This window comes from Balaenoptera musculus, chromosome 1, assembly GCF_009873245.2.
Source record: "Balaenoptera musculus isolate JJ_BM4_2016_0621 chromosome 1, mBalMus1.pri.v3, whole genome shotgun sequence".
In the NCBI taxonomy this organism is placed as follows: Eukaryota; Metazoa; Chordata; class Mammalia; order Artiodactyla; family Balaenopteridae; genus Balaenoptera; species Balaenoptera musculus.
In genome coordinates, this window is record NC_045785.1 from 107,129,183 (window position 1) to 107,149,018 (window position 19,836).

Consider the following 19,836-nt stretch of genomic DNA (forward strand, 5'->3'; position numbering starts at 1 on the left):
TGGGGAAGAATGAGAAAGTTGATAAGGAAATAGGGGGATCACCAGGTAACCTTGGGGGCCCAGGTCACGGTGGAGCACTTATGCTGAGAGTGGACCCGACCCGCCATGCGAGCCCTCATCCACGCTCCTGGAGCTCCAGCCTCCAGAAGCCAGTGCCCTTCCTGCCAGGTCTCCACAGCAGGGCCCCACCTCATTGCCCAGCAACGTGCCCTGACCTTCAAGCCTGCCTTTTACATAACACCACTTCCTTCTTGCTTACCTGGTTAACTCCTACTCCCTCATTTTCTCTATTCAGATCAGGACAGAACTTCCCAAGAAGCATTTAACTGCTCCCCGCAGCCCCTGCCAACTGGGGCTGGGGGTGTCTTCTCTGTACCCAAGTAGCCCCTGATGTACCTTGTTACACAATGAAATATACTGTATTGTCAGCACCGATTCACTTATCTGCCTCTCCTACTGGACTGAAACAACTTGAGGGCAGTAACCTTTCACCTTTATAATGATCACTACTTAGTAGGTGCTCAATATATGTTTGTGAAATGAAGATAAGAAAAAAGAACTGAAGTCCAAACCCACACTCAATTCTACAGGGTCATGATGTCCCCAGCCTATGCCACAGGCAGCTGCTTCTGGCCATGGAAATCAAGCCACAAAATAGGATATATCATTCTGGTCTCAACATTACACGCCTTTTCCTTTCAAGAAGAGACCCTAATATACCTACAGGAGGGAAATACCCTTCCCTTATGTTAAGGTACCTTAACCCTTGTTCCTGCCTTTCCCAAACACAACAGCTGGAGGCATTGTGTAAAGGCATTTTATTTAAAAAATCAACACATCCTACTTGTACAAATCACTCACTCTCCATTTCCAAGTCCCATCACTTGTGCTTCAGAGCAGAGTGTGTGGTATTTTTCTGGGCTCAAGGTATAAGTTGACATGGTGTTCAAGAACTTGTCCAGTGGACAGAGGCGGTCAGGGCAACCTTTTGGCACCTGCTCCTGTGGAAGAGACAGAACTCAGCAGAGGCACTGAGGACCCCATCTGGCTGTTTTCAGCTGTGCCCGGAGCTCTGAAAGGCTTTGACCCAATGGTGTGTGTATACACACATATAACAGCCAGGAAGGTCCCATTAACTGGTCAGCTTCCAGATTAAGAGCACTATGCCCTGCTTGTGAAAGTCCCTCAAGAACTGTTGGTTGAATTGACTGGGAAAACACACTCATGTTTACTCCCGAGCTGGGAAGGCTAAAGGTCTAAGCCGTGGGGAGTGATCTAGTCCCTGCCCTGGATAGCAACCTGCTGAAGCAGCCAAGGCACCAGGAGTACTGAGAGTAAACATCACCTCCCAAAGACAGCATCATTCATTGTCAAAACAGGCCTCACAGTCAGGGTGTTACATCCTGGCAGAGACGCTCAGGGGAAGAGAAGGGCGGTCCTGTTCTTAGGAGATAAGGGATAAGGCCCAAGTCCCAGCCTGCCACTATATGCCCAGTTCTGCCTTAACCCTGGGCCACAGCCTCGAGAGGATTCAGAGAGCTCAGGTGCCAGTGGAGACTCCCTGGGTCCGAGGAGGGAGACTTGGTGCTAAACCAGGTGGGTGGGGTCGCCCAGCCACCTCCCAACCCCACCCCAGAGCTCTCACCTCCCCACGGTAATAGAGCTGCACAAACCACTCCTTAGACTCCCGGTGCTGGTAGAGTTCCATGGTCAGGTCCACAGCAAACGGGGGCCATTTGTGGTCAAAAATCCCCAGGGCCATTAAGAGAGGCATGAGGGTCACATCATGAGCTGCATAGAGGTACAGCTTTCTGCAACAAGAAAACAGTTCCCCACAATTAATTCTTTACCTTAGGACTCTGGAGGCCAGGACACTGCTGCCTTCGCGAGTGAGGAAACCGGTGACATCTACAAATCAGTTGAGCCTAGTAAAAAACTCCTTTGAAGTAGATCGTGGGGAGAATCCTTATCCGCACGCCCCTTGTTTTCATGAGGAGGGATCCCCACTGGAGTAGCTCTCCTGGCCTCCTCGTGCCCAACCAACCACCTACTCCTCCCCCGGTGAGTTTTGAAGAAGAAACTGGGCATGTGCGGCACAGCCCTACCTCTCTTCTCTCTTTGGGACCCGCCTGCCTACAGCAAATGTTCTTCCTACTCTCACCTGTGTGATGAGTTTAGCAGAGCAAGCTCTCCTTGTTGGGGAAGGTTGCAGTTTAGGGGAATTAAGTCCATTTCATTAATATGCCTGTTTGGCCCTCAATACATTCTCTAAATGGGCTTTAATCAGTAATAAAGTTGCCTTTTAATCTACATCTACCTGACCCCTGTATCTGTCTCTTGGGAAACACTGAGGATTTTATTTGTTGACCCCCAACCTAGAAGGCTAGCATTGGACCTTACAGGACTCTACAGACACAAGGCCGAGGCGGGGCAAGGTGGCAAAGGCCAGTAAGAAATACATTGTCATTGCAGGTCTGTGAAGGGCAGAGAAGGGCATTCACATGATCTGCTATTATAAATCTAGGCCCAAAGTTCCTGAATGTTCCTATTTCAACTCACTGTCCCCTACCTTTCCCACACTCATCGCGCATTTCTAACTATGTACAATTCTTTCTCTCAAGAAGGCAGTCTACAACAGTCCTTCTCCAATATTAGGGTGCTTACAAACCACCTGGGTGTCTTGTTAAAATGCAGATTCTGATTCAGTGGGTCAGGCTGGGGCCAGAAAATCTAACAACCCCAGGTGACAGTGAAGCTGTTTATCTGCAGACCACACTTTGCTTAGCAAGTGCCCAGGACACATAACATTCCAAATCCGTGGTCCCTAACCTGGGGTTCCAGGCACTCCAAAAGTGGCAGTGGAGGTTCACGAGCCACTTCCAACATTTTTAAATGCCCAGTAGAAATCCTACCTTCTTGTATATTCAGTGAAGTTGTTTAAACAATCTATTAAGCAATTATCAGTGTTTGGGGCTATTATAATACCAAATCAGTGTGATGTCCTAATTAGCTACTCCGTTGGACACATGTTCAATTAGTAAAAAAAAAAAGGAAAAAAGGAAAAATAAATTTAGGGTTCTTTTTTACTAAAATAAAATTTCAGAACATGGTAGGACAGGTGTGGCAGGAAGAAAGGTAGAAATGTTGTGAATGTCTCTGGGACACGTGGCCTCTGAAACATCTACTTTCAGTCACTGACAGCCTCGTTCTTGCCCTCCTAGAACCTGGGTTCGTTCCCTGCAGCCAGACGCCACCCCCCACCCCCCACCCCAATGCCCTCAGCCATACCAAGCCGAGCTGCTGGGCCAGGTACCTGGTCTTGCCGGGCGGAGTGGCAGGGTCCACGACTTTCAGCAGGTTGCTCTCCAGAATGTGGAGGAATTGGCCCACTGCCATCTGAAGGCTTTCCCTATGGCGAGTAAACAATATTTAAGTACCCAGTGGGCACCTGGCACACAAGGGATGCAGGCTAGTTCTGCCCCCTTGAGCCGCATGAGCCCAATGAGACAGAGTTGAGAAAAGACAGGTGATGTGTGAGGGACAGAGACAGGCAGTAAGGAGAGAAACAGCGCTGCCACGAGTCTGAGGGCGCTCTGTGCGCAAAGCCTGCCAACAATAACAGCAGCAGGATACAGACCTCATATGAACACAGCTGAGACAGGACACGTCATGGAGAAGTAGGCCTTCACGGTTAAAAGAACAAAACTGGGAAGGACACGGTGTAATGGATTCCAGGAATTCCAGAAGGCCCTTAGAAAAGCCATCCAAAGGAACTGCCTAAACTACACTTCCTACGCTTCTTTGGAATTTAGACCATAAGGACTTTTCTTATTTATCTAACAAGAAGTTCAACACTAGTGCTCCCAGGCTTGGCGCTGTGGCTCCACCACTTTCATGCTCAGGACTGTCAACCTCATGATCACAAGGTGGTACCTCTACTCAAAGCATGTCTTCTCACAGTAGCAAACAAAGCTGAAAGATGGGGGCTAGTAAGTAGCAAAAAAGGTTTGGTTTGGGTGCCTCACACTTTTTATCAAAGAGGAAAAAAAAAAAACCTCTCCCAGAATTCCCAGAACCCAATCACTGACAAAAGGAAGCGGGGTTGCCATGATTGGCTTAGACCAATCTTTATTCATGGTGACTGGGTAAATGGCCACCTTTATAAATCAAGGAAAATTGAAGCAATAGCTGAGGAGTATGCAAATACGCTTTCCAGAAGAATGTGTGCAGGCCAAGCCAAGTTGGATGGCACTGTGAAGTTGTAACCATTTGCCCTTGAAGAAACATCAGTTTTACGAAAGCAAGGCCAACAGAAAGGAGAATGGATCAGGTCTTGTTTGAAACGCTTTACACCAGGAGAAAGCAAACTATGGCCATGGGCCAAATCCAACCCACCTGCCTGTTTTTGTAAATAGAGTTTTATTGGAACACAGTTGTGCCCATTTGTTTGCGTACGATCTATGGCTGCTTTCACGCTACATGGGCTGAGATGAGCGGATGCAGCGGACAATACACGGGCCGCAAAGCCTAATATATTTACTAAATATGTGTGTATGTGTTGGTGGAGGGGAAGGCAGTGAGTGACAATTTAGGTCCAGTGGGGCCACTTCAGGAAAAGATGAGGGAAGGAGACAAGTCACAGGGAGTGGCAGCAAGCTGAGTGGCGCGACTGGAGCCTTCCAGATGCCCGAGGCAAGTGCAAAGTGGACACACTGACTCTGCGTGGGAGAAAAGCAGGCAGAGGCTCCTATGCTTATGCAAGACCAAGCAAATTCTTGAAACGTTAGCTGCTTTTTCCTCCCACTCATCTTTCCCAGGACTGTTCCTCTACTTCCCATCTCCCCTCTCTACCAAGTCCCCTATTCTGAGGACAAGCTGAATGCTTTGAACCAATCACAGAAAGGTGTTTTTTGAAATTTGGTAAGAGAGGCACTCTCCATTCTGGTAGTCAGGAAATAGGCCTTCTAAAAACAGAGCCCTAAGTACCAGTAAAATAGAGAAAACACAGGATTGGCGGTCAGAAGATCTGGGTTCAAGTCCCGCCTCTGCCACTTGCTGGAGGAGCCTGGGCAAGGTAGCCCACATCTCTCAGGTCCAGTTTCTCCATCTCTAAAGCGAGGACTTGGGCTTGTCAGGGATAATGACACCTACCTCACAGCGAGAACAGGAAGGTGCTTTGTAAATTGTAATGTGATGAATAAAGTAGCAATAATGATTCTTCCTTCAGCATCCCCCACCACCCAAATCTTTTGAAACTTAAAGCAAAGGAAAAAGTCAGTGATTAAGAGAAACCCAGTCGAGTGGTGGCTCCCGGTTCTGTGTAACAGTGAATGGAAGCACTAGGTCACTAGTCCCAGCTCTGGAAATGTAAGGACCTAGGGCCGAGTCCATTCAGAAGGTCAGCAGAATGGGGTGATCTCGGCCTCTGCACACAGAGATGCCAGCTAACAAGTGTGAGCAGGCCTGATGAGCCCCCTTCCCCACACACTGGGAGGCCTGACCAAGCGTGACTTTATGCCAGCAGCCGAAGAGGTTCCTCACTTGTCTTCCTTTTGCAGGATGTACAAGGCTGTGTCCACCGCTCTCTGCTCAATCATCCATGCGAACCTCTTCAACGTGGGGCAGCTCGGGAGGCTGTGCACCTGAAAGGTCCAAGGGTACAGGTTTTGAAAGAAATGCTTCTCATCCACTGAGCCTGGCAGCCAATCAGCTTTCATGGAGCCCTAGGGGGCCTGTCTTCTCCTGGGGAGAGCTCAAAAATCTATGTCCCCAAGGCCTGTCAGAAGCTATTCCTCCAGATCTAAAGGCCCAGGAAAAAAAATTGTTTTTCCTCTCTTTCTGATACTTGTCATCTACCCCAAAGTAAAAAAGCATTTGTATTTTCTTAAGCTAAAAAAAAAAAAAAAATTGAATAAAATACAAGGCAAGGAATTCATAAATTTCTACTTGGCCTTCATTTTCCCCAAGATGATTTCTAAAAAGTATGCCATATAAATATGTTATATATGCAAACTCTTGTTTTTTAACCTTAAACCTATTTTATGCATAAGCACAAGGTGCCTTTCTGCCTTCAGGGCACACCATCAACTTCACAAGAGAAGGAAGGAAGATCCAGGCTATACTGCCTTTGGGTGTCTGACTTTTGAATCTAGAGCAGCATTTCCTATTGTGCGGTCTTTTCAGTATTTATTAGATAAAAAAGATTCTACGGCTAAACAAGTTTGAGAAAAACAGACTTAAGGATTAACCAACTTTCTTTACTACAGGCTTCTCAGATTCTTTAATATGCTGACGTGTGTACAGACTCTCCAAAAAGTGATACAGTAAAGAGGGATTCCAAAATTTTTAGACAATAATCTCTCCCTACCATCACCCACCCCACCCCTGCCTGCCCACGTAATACACGCTCACATCATGGGCATTCTGGTGAACGTGCTTTAAGAAACTCTGGTTGAGAGTTAAATGTCTGGGCTCCTAACCCAGTAAGGGGTCCTCCTTGATTGTTCCCTATCCCTCGGTTCCCACGTCCGTTCTGTCTGTAAGTCCTATCACAGCTGCCTCCAAGCCAGGAGCTCTCCACCCAGTTCTAACTCAGGAGGCAGCCCACCAAGCCTCCCCCAGGGTCCCCCACCCCCAGGGCCCGAGGCGGACCGCCAGCCCACCTGCTCTGCAGCCATGTTGTCCAGGAGGATGAGGAAGTCCACTCCATCGCTACTGGCAATGCCCATCCCTTCCTTCACCTTCGTCAAGTCCTCTGAGATCCCTGGCTGCAAAGCAGCAGTCTGCCTCCGGCCTCTGCCAAAAAATAACAAGTTATTCCTTATATTTCATCATACTGCGGAGTGATTAACGGCTGACAAAGTGTATACAGTTCTCCACTTGGGACCTCATTTAACCTTCAACGACGACTCATCGGGGTTAGCTAGTATTATTGCCGTGGTATAGATGAATAAACTAAGACTCTATGAGGTCAGATGACTTGTAAAAGGAAGTTAGTATGTACCAGGACTAGACTAATAACCCGGATTTTCCAAATCCCACTCCAGCATGATCAAAAACAGCGCAAGCATGGCCAGGTCTGCTTGAAAGCAGCATTCTCCTTCTTCTGGGGGAACACATACTACACAGGCTTAGTGCAGCCCAGAAATACCTGAAAACTGAAAAGTGCCACCGGCCCAAACCAATCTATCCTACACGGCGGAACGCTGGTAAGAAAAGGGGAAGCTGTCTTCTTCTGCTTGTTTGTCTGGATTTGCAGCTTGATGACTGACTGGCTCATCTTTATTTAATCATCTTTTCTGTAAGGTTCTTCATCTGCCCCATCTGAGAGCACTGAAGGACTGAAGAGAGGATGTTGCTTGGTAAATGGCAAAGCCCCACTCACGGCTGTATACACCATCTTTCCAGCCCTGTGTGTGGCTCTCCCCAGGCACCCTGTACCTTCACTATTAGCCTGTCGCTGTGAGCAAGAGCTGCCTCACTTCCTGGACAGTTGATGTCAGACCTGAGCTTAATGCAATCTCTTTCATCCCTTATCCACCAGCACGGCCAGCCTGGGCAGGCCCTCAGTTCAGGGAGCGCCTGCCAGCTAAGGTGTTAAAACGCTGCCTGTTCACCCCCTGGTGAGCAAGAATCAGGGGCAGTTACCTGGTTCTTTCCCGGAGGCTCCGGCAGTTTTGGTAGTTGGGGTACAAGACTTCAGAGCTTGCTTCATCAGTGTGGATGATGACGGGTCCTGGAAGGAATGTGGGAAGCACAGGCGGGAAGAGGCTTCAGCTTGTTCTTCCCAGCAGCTCCACCCCCTTCTTCTTCTCTCTGTCTATACAGACGGAGCTGATCCCAGAGGCAGATCACCGAGGTTACTCCTTAAGGACAGTGAATGCCTTCAACATGCCCTGGCCTTGCCAACAGGAGCTCTGCTGCGGTCTGAGCAATGGAGAAAGCAGTAGCAGCCTTGTTTTGTCCAGCACAACCTCTCCTGCTGGGCCACCTATAGCTGAGAGCAGGTACAGGTGCCGATCAGACTGGCACGTCCAGGACCCATTCCAAAAAACGTCACCTCGAGGTACCACCAGTACCTGGGGATTCTAATAAAGAATGCGTCCTCCCTCACTTTATCAGAACTAGGTGACATTCTTGCTTTCCAAAGTCCGATCCTATAGGCCAATATGGTGACTGACATGACAATCTGAGAAAGGTGGCCACAGGGTCACAAATTCTCAGACCCCATGGCCTCCCCCAAAAGAAAAACCAGGCTTCCAGATGAACTACCAGGAACCAAAGATTAGACTACAAACAGTGTTCTTACAGACCTCGCAGCAGCTTGATCCTGCCCAGAGCTCACGAGTACCCTTGTCCCATCCAACAATGCCCAAGAAAAGTGTTCTAACACCTTCCCACGCTTTGCTCTGTGCCAGAGATGGCAATGGCCTGTGGTAGCGCCCTGTTCTACACAGCTCAAGCCTCACCTTCTCTGATGGCAGAGAAGTTTTTTGGAATTCACTGAGGTCAATCCATGGAGTGATTAGGTGAATCTAAACCCCAAAGAGCTATTATTTCCAAACAAATTATTGATAGCCAAAACCTCAGTATTTAAAAGTAGCCTATGGTGACTTGAGTAGAATACCAGAATTCAGACACACTTTGTTGGGCTGGACAGAAAAAGGAAATCAGACTGAAAGTCATGAGTTTAGGCCTGAATCTACAACTAACCAGTAGGATGGCCCTGGGAAGTCATTTCTCTTCTCTGGGGCTCATGTGTAAATTGAAGGGATGAGACTAGTATCAGCAATTTTCAATTGTTTCTAAAGCAGTGGAAGCTTTTTTCTCCCACTATTAGATAAGGTAATAAAAGAAAAGGTGCTGATGGCTTCAAGGTAGGGGTCCAAAGTATAGTCTACCTGCATGCCCCAACCCCCTCCTTTTCTATAGTTTCTGACCCCTCTGAAGAATTATGGGGTTCCGCAGGAAACATTGTAAAAAAGAATAGACCAAATGATCAGGGGCCCTCTCCAGATATACATGTTTTCTGAGAAGCAGGAGAGCACAAGAGTGAAGAGTATGGATTGTGAAACCAGACTGCCAGAGTTTAAATCCCAGCTCCTCCATTTACCAGCTTTGTGTTCCTCAGATAGTCATTTAGCCTCTCTGTGCCTTAGTTCTCTTATCTGTAAAATGGGGATAATGTTACCTACCTCACAGGGATATCACAAGAATTAAACAAGTTAATATCCGCAAAGCTCTTAGAACAATGTTTGATGTATAGTAACTCCTTTAAATGTGAGAATAATAGTAACTATGATTTAAACCTCCGATTAACACATGATAATTCCTACCTGGTACCTGACATTAGCGTCTGGATGATGGACCTACAGTTTATGATAAATAAGGCACATTTGAGTTGGCACTCAGATGTGCATTGAATGAATGAAAGACCAAACGGTGCAGACCAACACCTTCCAGCTTCCCCCCACCAGCCTGATTCTCTGTAGTTTACTCAAAACCTTCTGGGCCTTCTCTAGGATTTTACTCTTGAAACAATATCCCAAAGTTGCACCACTTCCACCAATGGTAGCACCTTGTGGGCTTCTTAGGTCTATTCAAATCCCTTGATACTGGCCAAGGCATGGAAGTAGCTGTGACAGGAGTCAAATTGGACTGTGAGGATGTCTGGGCCCAGTGCAGGGAGCGGCTACCCAGGCAGCCACACCGGAGGCTGGTGATGATACCACTTCCTCCCTGGCACCAAGAAACACCTTTCCTACCTCAGTGACACTTTAGGTGGTTCTGAGGAGAGGACATTTGCCTTTTAGAAGCTGAGCAAGTGAACAGCTTTCAGAAGGCCAGGCACTTTGGATTATTCCTAAACTCAGGGGCTCCCAAGAGGTAAGAAGCAGCCCATCCTGTTTGCTTTATGTTACTTAGGCTCTCTGTGTTCAGCCAACTTCAGCCAGAATTAATTAGCAGCAGTACTCAAGCCAGCTGGGGGCAAGGCCAGCCTCCTTTGGCCTGGAGGTTCTGTAGTTTACAAATTTTTTAAAAGCCTGATGGAAGTTTTATCTCTATTTGAGATACTGCTACAGAAGCTAAAGAAAATAACAAGAACCTCTGCCTTATGGCATCGTTTGAGTATTTTAATATTGGTGAGGTCGTGATGATCTGAAACTCAGACCAGCAATTAAATGTAAATTTCCATCAATTACGAATGACAAGATATGGCTTCATTTGAGAGTCAAAGGGCCTCAACACATGAGATCCATAAGGGAAAATAATAAATGTAGTTCTTGGTGGTGAAAAGGTTGAGAACCACTAGCTGTGCTCATTCACTGGCTGAATAGGTCAAAACCCAAACTCGACAGATTTTCTTAACTAGGAAAGGCCGTACGGAATACTGTTAATACCATCTGGGTCATGCTGTGGATTATCACCAAGACCAGGGCAGTAGCAGCAGACCCATGTCCCAGCGAAGTGTCCCTCCTGCCCTCCTTCCTTTTCAGCAGCGTCGCTACTAAACAAAAAGGCCCCAGTACTGTTCACAAGACCTGGCTGGGGCTGCCTCATGCAGCTTGTGTAGACGCTTGAGAGAAGAAGTCAGGAGCCAGAGGCGCATCAGAGCAGCTGACGCATTGCTGCAGGTGTGCAGGTCAGGCTGGCAAGGGCAGCAGCAGGCCAGACAGGGAGGGGTCTGCCAGAGTAGTAGGTACACCATGGAAGCTACATGAGCAGGAGGAGAGAGACCAAGGGGACAGACACCAAGAAAGAGAGAGCAGGGCTTTGGAAGTGAGAAGAAAAGGCTCCTCAGGGACAGGGGCTGACTCGTAGATCCCAAACTCAAACCTTCTTTCTGACACTGGAAAAGCCCAGCCAGCAAACACCGGGTAGACTCCAGATTCCGATATATGTTAGTGGAACGAATGCTGGGGAAAAAAACAAAAAGGTACATTAACTCATAAAAGGAAGATTTATATGTACACTCCACCTTATTCCACAGAGCAGCTGGGAGGCTTTCAAGACTACATAAGGGGAGCTATAGGGCAGGGAAGTATCCTTTATCTCTCTGTGGGATGGCTGCCCAAGGGACCTGAAGGCCAATGAATGTGACCTCCAGTGACCACTTGTTCACTGAATCCTACTGTACTAGGGTAACTGCTCCCAGACTACCTTGGAGGTTCTAGCAGGGGAGAGTAGATTCTCGTATACCCTTGACCGGAGAATAGTCCTCCTTTATCGGGGAAGGTCGTCCTCTTCGACCGAGTGTGCAGCTTCGGGAGGGACACAAATGGAGAGGCGGGAGAGGAAGGGGACACCCGCCTAGCTAGCCAGATCAGCAGAATCAACGCTGGCGATCAATGGGGTGACAGATGTCACAGCCAGACCGCCCTCACATCCCCCCAGACTACCTTGGATGAGAGTGGGAACCACCTGGGGCATCAGGGCAGGTTTTCTCATGCTCAGGACCTTACATTGGGTGCAACATCCCTTTTTCAAGTGACTCACAAGACCTCCAGTGGGTTGAAGGTTGGCGAAAGAAAGGGGATGTCCTCCACGTAGTTCTTCCTCAGCCTCTCTCCCAGGGCAAACATCTGCTGCATGCCCACCTTGGTCAGCTGTCCAGCAAACATGCCCCCCTGAGGTGGGGGAGGAAGGAGAGAAGAATGAAAACATCTGGTGGCCTGCTAACCTCAGGCCAGAGCACACCATCACAGCTCTGCAGGGGGCTTTCCCAGAGCAGGGAAGCATCGCTCACCTTCAGCGTGGTCTCGTGGTACTGAGAGTCGAAAGGAGAATGTGGTTTCGGGCCACCAGCTAGATTGGTGACTGTGTAATCAAACCGAGTTTGGGGTGGGACCTCTAGTAGCTGGGGTTTCCACTCTACCTGTTGTGACCACAAAAAACAACACGTTGTTTAAAAAGGTTCTTGAAACTTAGAGCATTAATATCCAGCAGCACGTAGCTAGAATCACACTGACACTAGACAAGCAACCTTCCTATGGGAAGGAAGGAAAGAAACTTTAACTCCAGCTCCAATTAAGGGAAGAAAAGACTGCGATTTATTATTCCAGGTCTCCTCAGCCCAAGTCCTGTTATTGCTACACTAGTACTCACTGTTAAGGTGTTGCTCTGGCACTAAGCCCAGACTGAAGTAAAGGGGAGAAGCACCCAGAGTGCCGTGGCAAATGAATGAATGAACTAATGATTGAATAAGTGAATGAATATGATATAATCTCAGTGACCATATACTTAAGAATTTTTAAGAAATCAACCTGCAGGCTTTTATGGCCCCTCCTTAAGGACTCTTGTAACTACTACGTATTTCCCTTCCTTTCATCCAACTTCTCAAACAAGTAGCTGCCCTCTAAGAAACCTTCACTTCTTCACCATCTTCCTTTATTCCTTGCAATCTGGCCCCTGCCCCAACCGTACTGATTTTCGAAACATAACAAGTAGTCATAGGCCTCACAGCTCCAACTGCCCATAAAATTCTTACACGCATTGAGTCCGATGTGATGACTTCAATTTTAAAAACAGAAGTCTTTTCTTCTAATCCCATATACCAGCCCCCTCTTCCCAACTGACTATGATTCTCAAGCCTACCCCAATCCTATTTCCCAAGACTCAAACCTCTGACTCGCCCCACTGCTCCCCCATCCCCACCCCAAACCCTGTGGATCACTGGCTAGAAAAAATGTTACTCCCACTGGTCCTTCTTTTATCTTATTATTAGAGTATAAAACCTTATTGCCGGGCTTCCCTGGTGGCGCAGTGGTTGAGAATCTGCCTGCCAATGCAGGGGACACGGGTTCGAGCCCTGGTCTGGGAAGATCCCACATGCCACGGAGCAACTGGGCCCGTGAGCCACAACTACTGAGCCTGCGCGTCTGGAGCCTGTGCTCCGCAACAAGAGAGGCCGCAATGGTGAGAGGCCCGCGCACCGCAATGAAGAGTGGTCCCCACTTGCCGCAACTAGAGAAAGCCCTCGCACAGAAACGAAAACCCAACACAGCCATAAGTAAATAAATAAATAAATAAAAGAACGTGAATTTCTTTAAAAAAAAACCTTATTGCCTCAGGCAAAGTCCTGTGACAGGCTCTCTCCCTCCCACCCCCCAAACCATATATACATAACCACCTGATTAATCTTGCTAGGCCACTCTCATCGTATCAATAGCTTTTTCCTAATGTTCCACGAGAGAAGCATCTGCCTTTCCGGACTTTTGCCCTAGCCTCTGTCCCCAGCTGTACTGCCACTACGCCTCTCTCTTCCCCTACCCAGGCCAGACCATACCCACTGCTTCCTCTACATCTTCTTTCAGCTTGCTTCCCTTGCTCAGAGGTACTCCTGCCCCTCTCTGTCCATCCGGCTTCTCTCCAAGGTTCAATGACAGCTCAAGCCTTACCTCCCCATCTGTGACTGCTCCAGCTTTCAGTGGCTGTCTTCTTATCTGAATTCCTACAGCACTTACAATATTTAACTCAATTTCTTACTGCTTCATTTTGTTTTAAAACTAACATTTGAAAACCTACGAGGTCACACAGCATTGTATTTATCTTGGTGCCTCCCAGAAATATCCCAGGAGACGGCTACTGGGAGTCCCAGGTCCATTCTTCCAAAAGGCATTGTCTCAGCCTCACCTGCACCCGGTCTCCAAACACCTGAGCCTCTTCCCCTGCTGGTGCTACAGCAACTGATATCGGAAGATTGGGTGTTCAGAGCCGAGACCTTCTTCCTCCAATCTTTTAATCACTGCTCCTCCTTTCAAAGTTCTAATCCTATAACTTCCCTTCATACAACCCTTCAAGGGCTCATGGCTGCATGATGGCCCCTGCCTCTTTCTCTTCATCAATTCTTCCCTGCCCTACACACTTCTTCTCTAGCCACACAGCTCTGCTTCCTCGAACACCATCCCCACACCTCCTGGCCTTTCAACCTCATGTTCCTTCTACCTGGAATTTTCTTTTCCCTTTCGTCTGGAAAGACTTCTGTTCATTCCACAAAACAGCTTAAATGTTCCCAGCAGCTGTGACCTTGGCCCTGCGCTCTCACAGCAGCCTCAGTGGATCTTTTTGGTAGCCTTTACCAAACTGTATTAGACAAGTCCCTTTACTAGTCTGTCCTGCCCAGTAGACTTAGCTCCTGAGAGCAGAGCCTGTGTCATCTATTGACCTCTGCATTTTGGATGTCCAACAAAGGGTCCGGCACACAGTAGGCATAATTAACAGCTCCAACAGGGAATTCCCTGGCGGTCCAGTGGTTAGGACTCTGCACTTCCATTGCAGGGGGCACAGGTTCCATCCCCGGTTGGGGAACTAAGATCCCACAAGCTGCGCGGCCAAGGGGGGAAAAAAAAATAGCTTCAACGATTTGCTAGATCCTGTGGAAGATACCAAGATTGAGATAACATGACCCTGCCTTTTTTGGATTTTCCGGTTAGTAGAGACAGCAAGCTATGTACGTAAATGATAGCAGAACTAAAATAGAAACTATGTGCTGCAAGAAACCAGAGGAAGGCCAATAGTAGTCCAAAGGCAAGATAGACTTTCTCTTCTGGCTGAGGATTCAGGAAAAGTTTCATGGAAGGAATGGTATTTGAAATGAATAGGATTTAGACAAGCAGAGACCAGGACTTGAGAGGAAGAGGTAGGTAAGAAGAACGGGTGGTATTCAGAATTCTAAGAATAGGTAGAAAGCTTGAGCAAAGCGGAGAAGGGGAAGAATATATAGAGGAAAGAAGTGGCTTGGTTTCCCTCAACCTGGGAGTGGTTTTCAAACTTTTTTTTTTTTTTTTAAACTTTTTAATTAGCAAATATCAGGTTGAGTTAGATTTGTACATTTAAAGGCAAAAACTGGAGTTCCTCGAGTTTAAATAGGAGTGGGAACTCAGAACCCTAGCCACTCAGCCCTTAGCCAGCAGGCTCTATAGAATAGTTTGAAAGCCATCAGTATAGATCACAATTGAAATGGAAAGACTCAACGCAGAAAAGCCAATTTCAGGATGTCTGCCATAGAGCTGGTGAGAGCCTAAGGCCTCATCTCAGGCAGCAGGAATAGAAGGGGTGGATTCAAGACTTTTGAGTCAAACCTGGCAAGTGAGTAGATAAAAGCTTTATTTGGAGGCGATATTGGTAGGTAAACAAGAAAGAATAAAGAGAAAATGACTTTCATTTTGAGTCTGGGTAAAGGTGGTAAAGGGTAATGGAGGAACTCCTTGACTAAAACTAAGGCCAAGACAGAAGAATAGCTGCCAAACTGAGTTCAGGTTTGCACAATTTAAGTTTCAGACATCTCCTTTGAGTTCCCAGCACTCTCCGCATATTCCCATAATTAGAATCTGTTTTGTCTCTCTCCTTCATCACATTGTAAACTCTTTTCTCTTTTACAGCTGAGATTGAATTATCCATCCTTGTAAGCCCAGTGTCTAAGCACAGGTCCTGATACCAGGTCCACAGGGCTCGCTCAGCCACACTAAGAAACTCCTCCTGTTAGGTGCATTCACCAACAGAGGATCTCTGGTTTTCCTAGGAGATGACTCCTGAGGTCTAGGTCATGTCAAGTCTAGAGTACACATTTTCAAATTTTCAAGGATGGATGATACATGAGCTGCATACATGGTGTCCATCCCACATACACACTCTCATTCTTGTGCCTGCTTTTCAGCTTTGGAGTTACTGGCAAAGACTAACTTTATAATTTTATTTACTTATACTCCATTTTCAAGAACTAACTTAAAGTAAGTGGTAGCAATACCTAAAATACAGTAAGATAAGCAATTCAAAGTAGACAAGAAAGACAAAAGCAAATGAGTACATAGCGACCAAAAATATGGATACAGTAATAGTTTCTCAAAAAAATATATGCTATAAAGATCCATATACTTACTGTAGGTGGGCCAAAAGAGTCAGCACTAAGCTTTCTGGCTTTTATGTACAAGGAGAAACTTGATCAGCTAGACAAGCTTAAAGATAAAAGCAAGGCAACTGTTCAGGAGAAGCACACCATTTCTCATGCTAACAGACAAATTCCTCCCAAGGGTCCTCATAAAGAGGATATAATGAACATCTTTTCAGTAGTCACAGCAATGAGTTTTGTGGGATTGTTTCTCATTGTTCCCTCGACACAGAATGATAGCATCTCACCAAAGCACATTTCCGTGAAGACAGTACTACACTGGGATCAATATGCTACATTCAGGTAAAAGAAAAAAAATCTACGTAAAAGTAAACAAGAACTTCCAGGTGTAGATTTTAGAATAAACTAATGATTTGAAACCTTGCACACTGCACAGTAGTATCACTGGGAAATTGTTTTAAAGTTACTGATGCCTGAGCCCCCTCCTGGGCTAATGACATCCAGATCTCCTGGGGATGGGGCCTCAGTTTTTTAAATGCTACCCAGTCCAGATAATTCTAAAGCTTCACCAGAGAAGCTTTTACCATATCTGGATGCTCTGGGTCAATTAAATCAGAATCTCTGGGAGAGAGACCTAGGCATCAGTATTTTTTAAAGCTCCCCAGCTGAGTCCAATGTCCCACCGAGGTTAAGAACCACCACTGCACAGGAATGAATGTATTGACTGGCACATCCTTTGTGTAATGCTTCCTGAAAACTGCTGCTCTTAGCTGAGTTTTGAATAAGTATTAATCAACACTGATACTGACATTATCCTTCCTAGCTCATCTACACTATCAAATAAATATGGACCCAAATGTCTTCATGAACAGTGGAGCTGCAACGCGTTGGACTTTATTTTATAAAAACTGAGGAATCTTCCTGGGTTGGGGGCTATTTTGCCATCATATAGAGAGGCGCTGAGGGAAATCTAAAAGTAGGGCCAAATTTATCTTTTGAAAGCGTACCTGGATCTAATCTAACAACCAGAAAAAATGGACAATCAAGTTCCAGAGTTTTATTTCCAGAGCACAGATACAACTTTTAGGAAGATAGGTTAATTCATCAGCCATTCAAGCCATAAGAAAACAACTCAATAAAACATCTAGTTTTAAACAATGATATTTTCTGAGGATTTGTGAGATAACTGAATGGATTGACTTGTCACATAAGTTTCTCTATAAACTAGTCAGAAGTCTGGAAATATCTACCAAAGGCAATTTTAGTTTTAGAATTGTTGTCAAAGTCCTTTCTGACTATAATTAATAGCAGAACCACGAAGATTAGAAAATCCCAATAACAACCTCTATTAAATTGGAGCTTGAAAAAAAAACCTGAGAGAGAATATCCAGAAACAAGTTACAGGAGGCTGATGATACTTGCTCATAGCCTAAGTTGAACAAGAGTTGGTTCTACCCCTCGCTTTTATGCACAAGACTTTATACAAGATAACCAAAGACGTTCAGTGCATCTGCCTAAAGTCTAGAGAATGTGAGCAGGCAAAAGAGGTAATGTGCCTTATCTAATTGCAAAATAACACCGAGGACTCAGATTCTCTATATTTTGTGGCTACAAAGACAGAAATTGAATGAAGCCGGCAGTCTACCTGAGCTACAACTGCCGCTTCCAGCATAAAGGCAGAAGATACTCATCACACATCCACTGGCTCAGGAGAAAGCCCTAAAAGAATCTAAATCTTTTTCTGGGTCCTTTAGGGAGCACATATACTGTCTGTAGGAGGTCCAGGCTTAGACATTCAGACTTTTATTCACTGCCACCACTGATAACTTTGTCTTCTATTCTTGTATGTCATTTTCCATACAGCCTTTCTGGACCGAGAATAAATGGCGAAGAAAGGGGAGTACACAAGAGATGGGCTATGTACAAAACTATAAGGAAAATTTAGTGACCTAATATAAAAAGGCAAAGTAAGAGACTGAAAAAAAGGTCAAAGTATCCAAAAAAAGGAAAGAAAGAAAGAGAAGGAAAGGAATGGAATTCAGGCACCAGACAGAACGTGGTATAGCCACATAGAAAGGCTAACTAGAAACCTGATAATAGAATTAAATGCCTGAAAAAATTTATTCATTTCTGTGGGAAGTGCTTTAGAGGTTTGATTTCATGTGTGGCCAGCTTTAAAAACTGGGTTTTCAGTTGTACAATGTGAGTTGTACAACCTTGAGGGTTTCTTAAAAGCAGCTGTCACCATGAGTATGTCTAGTATCAGATTTGGACATCCTGTTGAACCTGCTCCAACATCAACCTGGAGAACCAACAATGCAAAAGCACCCCACAGGTTAAGTTTGACACCTGGATGCCTGGGGATTTCAGGTTTCCTATTTATCTTCACTAGGAAGACAGTTCTTTAATCACAGGCCTGCCTGCTATGAAAGGCCAGAGATCTTTACTGGCTCTCCCCAAGAGTCAAATCCAGAGAGGGTAATCATTTTCAAAACTGACTACTTGTACTTTAATCATAATTATCCTGACCAAAACCAGGTAGATTTTAAGACATAAGCCACAAGACTAAACAATTAAACATTTTTTTTTTCTACCTCAGATTCCTTCCACAATAGGTTTAGGAACCCAAAATAAAAAAGGAGAGCTCCAAGATACAGCACTTGTTACCAAAAAAATCTTCAGGATCTCAAATGGTATCCAGCAAACCCTGAGAGAAAGCTGCAGTAAAATCTGTTCCCAAAGGTATTAACCTCTGTTATCCACTGTGACCCCAGTTAGGGTGGTTCCTGTCACAAAGGTCCCTGCAGCTCTTTGACAATCGTCAAAATGGTCACACATAAAGGCACTACACCCTTGTACTCAAGTTCCCACAAATATTTATTAGAAATGCAGACTCTCAGGCCCTACCCCACGTCGGCGGAATCAGAATCTGCATTTTAACAAGATCCTAGGAGATTTATACGCACCATGGGAAGCACACTACTACTACTAGCTGTGCTTCATCACAGCCAGCGGGGGGCGTAACTGGAAGTTTCCGGTCTGCCCTACAATCCGAGAGCCCGAGGGGTCTTCGGGGGGCGGGGGCGGGCAGCAGGCCAGCACCTTTGCTCAAACTGTTTTCCCTTTGTCTGGACCCAGCCCGAACCCCCGCTCCGTGAGAGTAAAATTCCAAAGGTGGTGTGTGTTGGGGCGAAGAGCCCGGCCCGCCACTGGATGGCCACACAGTCCTCGCCCCATCAGCCCCGCCGATCTCTCACCTGCTCCTCCCGCGGAAGCGCCTTGAGAGGGCTCCGCGCCCCGTGTCGAAACACGACTTGCACCATTTTCAACTCCAGCAGGCTTCGGTCGACGGAATTCTGGTCGTCAGACCCCCGCTGCTCGGCCAGAGCCACCCGCCGCTGGTGGAGGCAGTACGCCAGCGAGGTCAGGACGCCCACCGGAGCCCACATGCGCACCCTGAAGACCCGGGAGATCATGGTGGAAACCCCTCGGCTCCCCTCCGGGGTGAGGGTGCAGAAAGCGAATACAAGTCCTCCGCGATCGACGGGGCTCAGCAGCCGCCCCCAAGTTCCCGGGAACCAGTGGGCGAGCACATCCACCCACCCAAGCTGCGACCGCTGCGACTCCCAGCTGTGAAGGGGACCCCGAGTGGGAGCGTGGGGGAAGAAGCGGAGGTGGGAGCAGCGATGACTCCCCGGGAGTTTTACCCAGGGTCGGAGTTGGCCTCTCCCGCCGCAGACTGGGAGGGGGAGCGGGGAGCTCAGCTCCTTATCCTTCGTCCTCTAGGGAACCTTAAACTTGTATTCCAAGTTCGGCCTCCAGCACTCTTGACGGGACAGGAACCTGCCCAGAGTTCCTGGGCGGCAGTGACTCCATTAACACAGATCACTGAACTCCACTTTTTTATAAGCAAGCTCCCACCCACTTTCTCATCCACCCGGGGACCTGCCCCAAGCGGACCCGCGCAGAGGAGCACGGGAAAACGAGTC

The 19,836-nt window shown here is 46.9% G+C and overlaps 1 protein-coding gene across 2 annotated transcripts; it reads right to left on the minus strand.

The window, feature by feature from the left end:
• Positions 1 to 801: 801 nt before the first annotated feature.
• ACP6 (acid phosphatase 6, lysophosphatidic) lies at positions 802 to 19,823 on the minus strand. Of its 2 annotated transcripts, XM_036858627.1 has the most exons (11): positions 19,555 to 19,752; positions 19,105 to 19,245; positions 11,747 to 11,875; positions 11,497 to 11,627; positions 10,837 to 10,916; positions 7,648 to 7,735; positions 6,663 to 6,795; positions 5,542 to 5,642; positions 3,314 to 3,409; positions 1,646 to 1,811; positions 858 to 1,001 (listed from the first exon to the last, which is right to left on the minus strand). In XM_036858627.1, the coding sequence occupies exons 2-11, from the start codon at positions 19,168 to 19,170 to the stop codon at positions 858 to 860; spliced, it is 1,134 nt and encodes a 377-aa protein (XP_036714522.1). In that variant the 5' UTR covers positions 19,171 to 19,245; positions 19,555 to 19,752. The 2 variants fall into 2 exon arrangements, with proteins under 2 accessions (XP_036714515.1, XP_036714522.1); XM_036858620.1 differs by having other exon boundaries at positions 802 to 1,001; positions 19,105 to 19,823.
• Between the last annotated feature and the right edge of the window lie 13 nt (positions 19,824 to 19,836).

What these genes read in the sequence shown, in the direction of transcription:
- ACP6 (XM_036858620.1), bottom strand. Translation starts at nt 19,323, where the DNA reads ATGATCTCCCGGGTCTTCAGGGTGCGCATGTGGGCTCCGGTGGGCGTC. An exon ending in TTCAACCCACTGGAGGTCTT is followed by an intron (nt 10,917 to 11,496) that starts GTGAGTCACTTG and finishes TTTTTTCCCCAG; the next exon opens with CATTCGTTCCACTAACATAT. An exon ending in ACAACATGGCTGCAGAGCAG is followed by an intron (nt 5,643 to 6,662) that starts GTGGGCTGGCGG and finishes TGGACCTTTCAG; the next exon opens with GTGCACAGCCTCCCGAGCTG.